This window comes from Nicotiana sylvestris, chromosome 7 (assembly GCF_000393655.2).
Source record: "Nicotiana sylvestris chromosome 7, ASM39365v2, whole genome shotgun sequence".
Classification (NCBI taxonomy): Eukaryota; Viridiplantae; Streptophyta; class Magnoliopsida; order Solanales; family Solanaceae; genus Nicotiana; species Nicotiana sylvestris.
The window spans coordinates 106,504,398-106,511,286 of NC_091063.1; the positions used below are offsets into that span (position 1 = coordinate 106,504,398).

Below are 6,889 nucleotides of genomic sequence, written 5' to 3' on the forward strand. Positions count from 1 at the left end.
TGCTATATCAGACCGTGGTGTAAAGATAGATTGCCGAGTTCGAGATCCTGAGACCGATTAAGATCGAGACCGCCAAAATCGAGACCAAATAAGAAGGAGATCGAGGGAAGCTTACTTGGGAATAACGGAAAGATGACATATCCGCAATCGGGCAAGAATCACGGTACAAATCCTAGCACGTATCAAGAAGAGGCCGATTAATTAGCCAATCATGGGATTTCTTACTATCTTTAGAATTGTACCAAGAGTAGGACTCCCCTGCTATATAAATGGGGTCTGATCATTTGTAAGGTGCATCATATTCACGTTACATAAAGCAATATACTATCTTTCTCTTAAGATTTCAATATTCTGTTACTTTGTTCTTGTATCAATTGAATCTTCACTTGGTTCAAAGGTGATCAAATTCGAGGGACAAGGCTATTTGATTCATTTGGTTTGCTTTAATTTCTATTATTGTCAATTTCAATATCAATTTACGTTTTTTTTCTCAGTTTGTGCTAAGTAAAATTACGTGCCCTTAAAATCACAACACAAATTCAATTGTTATTCGTTTTTAGGGTAAACAAAAAGACTGTCTGATATGAAAAGATAATTTTGTCCTTGGTCGACCATTATGGCTTTTCTATATAAAATAAAATAAATAGAAAATAGACATAACTCTTGGTTTTGTTACAAAAGTACATATTTATTTATTTTTATAGCAATTTGGAATTTTAAAGTGATTTTCAAAATGAATACTAAAGCATAAATTAAGCACAAAATCAATTACGTATATATGGTATATCTTACGGAGACAATGCAACTATATATATTATTAAAATTAAAGAAGCAAAGAGAAAACCAAACTTAGCGACCTGTTTGATAGTATAATTTAAAATAAAAAAGGGAAATAAAGGTTAAAACAATAAAAGGAGAGTATGGAAAAAGAAAGACACGAAGAAAAGGGGCATTTGCATCTATACCCGTTTTTTGGGTCACGTTTTAACTTATACCCGTATTGCAAAAAAAATTGCAAGCGTTACCCACTTTTCGCATAACTTCAGGTATACGGGACTGAAGTAGCAAAAAATTTTGCCTGAAGTGTAGCAAAACTTCATATATTTTTGCACGAAGTTTGGCCTGACTTGCAAAGGCAATCACACAAACTTCAGTTCATAGTGCAAAATGGCAAACTTCAGTTCAATAAAACAACAACATGCGTTGACTGAAGTTTTTGTTTGTAATTGCTGAACTTCAACATTCTAGTAGCTGATGTTTTGTTCTGTATTTGCTGAACTTGGCATGTTTTAGCTGAAGTTTTGTTCTGTATTTGCTTAACTTCAGCATGTTTGAGCTGAAGCTTTGTTCTGTTTGTGATGAATTTCAAGGCTGAAATTTATTTTGTATTTGCTGAACTTCAGCATTCTAGGAGTTGAAGTTTTTGTTTATATTTGCTGAACTTCAGCATTCTTAGAGCTGAAGTTCTAAAACAACAATGAATTTAATAGATCATGATTAGCAGCGATTGATGCTGTTCATTTCAAAGATTAATGAATGAAAAATATTTTCGACATGAAAACAAGTTACTACAGATAAATTAGAACCAAAAATCAATGTGCCTGTAAAGCTAAAATATCTAAGAGGTTAAATTATTGTGAATAAGACCAAATTGAACATAATGGGACAAGCAGATATATATGAATCATCAGGCTAGAACGTATAACAATATCTCAATTTTCAGCATTCAAAAAATGAAGGAGGAGGAGAAAGATGCCTGAAGTTGTTTAAACAGTGGGTACAAGTTAAAACATTTTAAAAAGTAAGTATAAGTTAAATGGGGCGCCCTAGAAAAACAAGATAGGAAAACCAACTTTAGGAGTTCAGAGAAGCAGATTTGCCGGAGTTGGAGAGGACCTTCTTCACCTTAGTGGGTTCACAGGAGTGTTAGACGGGTTAGGTTTGGGCTACTTCACGGGTTACAGTTGGGTTCTTTTATGAAGATTTAATTCAAATAGCCGTTCACCTAATTGGTTAAAATAGGTTCAGCCCAAATTAGTCCATCAGCAAAATCTTACGAGCCCAACCCGTTAAAAGTTGGGCGGGTTGGGGGTTTTGGGCTTGTTTTGGCACCTCTAATATATATATATATTGGCAGCTTTTTGACGCGGAAGAGAAAAGGTAAAGAAAAGAGGCTACTACCTATTAGGTGGAAGAGAGAAGAAATAGGAGGAGAAACCATCTACGTCCTCTGTAACTTCGGGCAAGTTCATGACTTTTATGCTTTTCTTTTCGATTTTTCCATAATATATGCTTCTCTGTCTCTGTTAGTACTATTTTGTATTGTAAAAAACTTAGTCCGTACTTTGTTGCAATATATGTGGGCGACAATAGTTTCGTCCTTTCTTTGCTGCTATATTCAAGCAAAAACTATATAAAAAATGAAAAATAAGAACCATAGACTCTTTATTTTCCAATTCAAAGGAACAAGTTTTATTTTGCCTTTTCATCGTTTTGGCCTTTTGGGTGGTGGGATGAGTGGGTGTGGGGAAAGGGGGGGAGGGTTTGGAATCGTGCTGTTGACTAATGCCTGTTCTTTTATTTGTTGATATGGTTGTTGCATATATTAGAAATCTGAAGATATAATTCGTGATACCCCCATTATAAGGATGTTGCTTTAGCTTATTATAACTTTGTCTATTTTTACGTTTTTAGGGGCTTTTTATGAGCCTAAGAATTTTGTTTGGCTGCTTTCAACAATCATTTTTTTTCTTTTTGGCTTTATTTATGGGTAGTTCAGGTGATATTGTGATGTTTCTTTTCTCGTGATAATGCTTATGGGCCAAGCTGATACATTAAGCTTGTTGTTTGCGGCTGGTGTGTGGTGTGCAACATACATGTTGGTTGCAGTTCTTGGCTTCTTTCAGATTTTCAATTTTCTCAGAACCTCCTCAGTTGACCTCTCGATTTGAGCAACGTGTAAAAGGAACAGAAAAGGCAGTGATCATGGGCTACGCACAGTTGGTTATTGGCCCTGCAGGCAGTGGAAAGGTGATAGCTGGATCATATTGCTTAACGTTACTATAATGTTTCATATTGGATATGTCCTTGATTTATATTTGGATGTCCAATCCTGCTAAAAAGATGTCCTTGATATGGCTAGTTTCACCTAGACTGATATTTCTTTTACAGTCCACTTACTGCTCTAGTTTGCATCAACATTGTGAGACCACGCGGCGCACTATCCATATTGTCAACTTGGATCCTGCTGCCGAGAACTTTGACTATCCAGTGGCTATGGGTGAGAAGAGATGGAGTATATGAAGTAATTAGCTTTCTGTTCATATGTCTTAATTCTAAAATTAACTTAATGATATTGGTTGCAGACATCAGAGAACTCATCTCACTAGATGATGTTATGGAAGAACTAGGTCTCGGACCAAATGGTGGCCTTATGTATTGCATGGAGTATCCTTCCTTTAGAGGCTTTTCAATTTCAGAATTCTGTTTCTTTTGTATGAAAATTTTTAAAATCCTGTTTTTGTCCTGTCAAAATTGTAAGCCCTTGATGGTGATATCAGACATCTTGAAGAAAATTTGGATGAGTGGCTAACAGAAGAATTGGACAACTACTTGGATGATGACTACCTAGTGTTTGACTGCCCAGGTACTTGTACATTTTCCTCTCCTATTTGTTCTTATATTAGCAGTGCAGTACTAATTCTCCACTGTAGACTACTGAGTTTTGTTAGCAGGCGAAGATATTAACCTAGAATACTGCCAACATAACTTCATGTGAGTAAATACTATAGGGACATATGGGTGGTGGATAGTCTCCGAGGGCTTGACTATCAGTTGTGATTTTCCTTGGAATTGTCTTTACATACACTTGCCGCTTAGGTTGTTCATGGATTGAAATCAAGGGCTAGCTGTTTCTTTCTTGTTAATGATTTCAGAATGTTGTTCTACTGGACACATTTGTATCAAGTCACCTGAATTAATTTTGAGATACATGTCTAATTCTTATGCTGGAAGCATTTGTATCAAAACATCTGAATTAATTTTCAGATACTAATTCTTGATGTCATTATTTGTGTCCATGACATCCACCTTGTGTACATTTTCAGAGAATGAACATTGCATGTTCAGATATATTTACTCTTTGATGCAACTTATGTGATTAAGACCCTTCTACTCCGTTGGACAATGATGGAGCAGTCTTAGATACAGAACGAGAACATAACATCCTCTCTCTTTTCTAAATGCATTACTTAAAGGCTCGCATCAAACTAAGAACTCCTTCCTTTTCCACTCCTTGGGCTCCATCTCTCCATCCTAAGGCTGTAGATATGGTGTTCCCTCTTCTTCTTGCTTCAAGTCATTGAAGGATAAAAATGATGCAGCAATTCCACATTAGTCCATTGCACTAGTCTTATCCTTAACTTTGGAAAATTGTTCCAAGTTTCCTAACAGGATTTCTACATTGTTATGTTGTTGATCGGCCATCTGTCTCCTATTATGACTACCCATAATCTAACTTTCTACACTGACCTGTATTCTTATCTCGTAACCTATGTTGCCGGACTCTCCAAAATGTTGCCGCACCCGTGTTGGATCCTCTAAAAATACACTACTTTTGGAGGATCCAACACGCACCCAGCGACATTTTCCGAAAGTCCGAGCAACATAGCTCGTAACAAATATCTTTATGTATTTATAGAAAGAAATGCACAAATGCACTCCCAGATGCACGCGCGCGCACACGCACACACACATAGAGTACTCTAACATTTCATCATTATACAGGCCAGATTGAACTTTTTTCACATGTTCCTGTGGTGAAGAACTTTGTGGAACACCTAAGGCGTAAAAATTTTAATGTTTGTGTTGTGTATTTACTTGATTCTCAGGTGCGTGATCTCTACTAGTTGATTTTCTTCTTCTCTTTTTCCTTCCCCTGCTATTAACCATGGCGTTTATGTTCTTTTTGTATCTCAGTTTATCACAGATGTGACCAAATTCATAAGTGGTTGCATGTCTTCACTCTCTGCTATGGTTCAACTTGAACTACCTCATGTTAACATTCTCTCAAAAATGGATCTTGTGACAAACAAAAAGGATGTTGAGAAGTTAGTCCTACTACCTCTAACTCTTCGTTTCATGTCTTTGGCACTTTCAACACATGCTCCCACTAATTGTCTTTGTTATTTTAGTGTATTAAAATTTATTTTCCCTTTAGTTACTTGGATCCAGAGCCTCAGCTGTTACTAGCAGAGTTGAATCAGCGAATGGCTCCACAATTTCAGAAGCTTAACAAATCTTTGATTGAAGTGGTAGGCTGTGATAGTTATGATGTTTCCAAGAATTGTGTATTAGTTATTGAATTGACAATCACATATGTTTTGTGTTCTTCGATTATTCTCTTTGTCATTGGAACCTAATGGCAACTTTACTTGAAGAGGTTGTTCTTTCTCCCAAGTTAGATACAAGATTGTACAGGCTTGTAGGATATGAATTATCTGCCACGGATTCTGCCCTACTTTAAGTCTTTACTTTCGGATGAAAAGATATGAGAAGAAAGTCATCTGTAATGGCTGATATTTTTCTTGTGTACAGGTGGACCAGTACAGCATGGTGAGCTTTCTCCCTCTTGACTTGAGAAAAGAGAGCAGGTAACATACTCTTCCTTGTGGTAAATTTAAATAATCTTTATGGAAGCAATGTTTGTTCGAGATTGAATTGATCAGCTTGATTTATTGATAGCAAACATAATGCAATGATCTTTCAGTGTCTCCATTCCGTCAATATGCACCTGCTTCTCATGTTTTCACTCCCAGCTTCCTGTTCACACTTCAGGTTTTCATAGTAACTTATCTGAAATAAAAATGTGATGATGACGACAGTGATAATTTGTGCTTTTTAGTTTGCCAGATATTTAGCCATTTTTTATAGATTGCTTGGTTGGTAAACTTATGCTAAGAACTTTTGACCTAAGGGATAGTACATTAGACGTCTGAACCACCAGATGGATTGTACCTTGTTTGTCTGTGCTTGTGTATGTGTTTGTTGTGTGCGTAACCCACACAAGAGCACCTTTTGTGCTGTTAGTCTTACTATTAAATTATAGTTTCAGCTTCAATGGCAAAGATCAATATTCTCTGCCGTCTTGCAGCATACAGTACATCTTATCTCAGATTGACAACTGCATTCAGTATGGAGAGGATGCTGATGTAAAGGTTAAAAATTTCGACCCTGAGGAGGACGATTGAAAATTAATTCTTCTTGGCTCGTTCTAAAAGGAGCAAGGTCTTACTCAAATCAGTAAGCTCTAGGGAGGCAATGCTGTGGTGGGCGGACGAAAATCAACAATTGTCTTTTTTGCGGGACTTAATCTTTTTGAAGTTTACCTCTTGAAATTGCCTGATCTTCTCATTAAGTTGTAATTATCCCCTGAAACATATTTGAGGTAAAAGACTTCCTATTCTCTGGTGTTGTCCTGGTACAAATCACTGCCGATGTCGAAGCATGTTAGAAATGGTTTTCAGATATGACGTTTTATGCGAGCTTTTGCGAAGATTTCAGATTCTTCTTTGCTTTTTTGTTTAAAATTTGGTTGATGTTGAAGCTATTATGCGTCTGCCATTTCTTTTGTGGCAGAATCAGTGTACTGATTAATTTTCTTTCTAGCGAGTTTATTTGCTCTTAGCTCCTTGACGGGGAGTCTTAAATCCGAGACGCTTGGAATCTAAAGAATTGAATAGGACCAAAAGCTCCTATAGAAACACCTTGAATGGTGTACGATTTAATATAGATTGTCATTTTTCGTCTAGTAATTATTTTATTTTTCTTAATGTGTGAGCTAGATGGTGTACGCTGTGCCATGCACGGGCATATGCTCGACATGGAATGC

General features: G+C 36.6%; 1 protein-coding gene across 6 annotated transcripts; it reads left to right on the plus strand.

Moving 5' to 3' along the window:
• The first annotated feature begins 2,148 nt into the window (after positions 1-2,148).
• Positions 2,149-6,564, plus strand: LOC104226386 (GPN-loop GTPase 3-like). 6 transcript variants are annotated; one of them, XM_009778369.2, is made up of 10 exons: positions 2,149-2,242; positions 2,890-3,030; positions 3,172-3,280; positions 3,366-3,447; positions 3,561-3,646; positions 4,786-4,889; positions 4,978-5,108; positions 5,219-5,312; positions 5,596-5,651; positions 6,107-6,564. In XM_009778369.2, exons 2-10 carry the CDS (start codon positions 2,986-2,988, stop codon positions 6,246-6,248), a joined length of 849 nt encoding a protein of 282 aa, XP_009776671.1. In that variant the 5' UTR covers positions 2,149-2,242; positions 2,890-2,985; the 3' UTR covers positions 6,249-6,564. The 6 variants fall into 6 exon arrangements, with proteins under 6 accessions (XP_009776671.1, XP_070006915.1, XP_070006916.1 ...); XM_070150814.1 differs by having other exon boundaries at positions 6,113-6,564; XM_070150815.1 differs by having other exon boundaries at positions 6,152-6,564.
• The last annotated feature ends 325 nt before the right edge of the window (positions 6,565-6,889 follow it).

Excerpts from the sequence above, each read along its gene's own strand:
- LOC104226386 (XM_009778369.2), top strand. The coding sequence starts at position 2,986 with ATGGGCTACGCACAGTTGGTTATTGGCCCTGCAGGCAGTGGAAAG. Across the intron at positions 3,448-3,560 it reads GGCCTTATGTATTGCATGGA|ACATCTTGAAGAAAATTTGG; the intron begins GTATCCTTCCTT and ends TGGTGATATCAG. Across the intron at positions 5,313-5,595 it reads ACAAATCTTTGATTGAAGTG|GTGGACCAGTACAGCATGGT; the intron begins GTAGGCTGTGAT and ends TCTTGTGTACAG.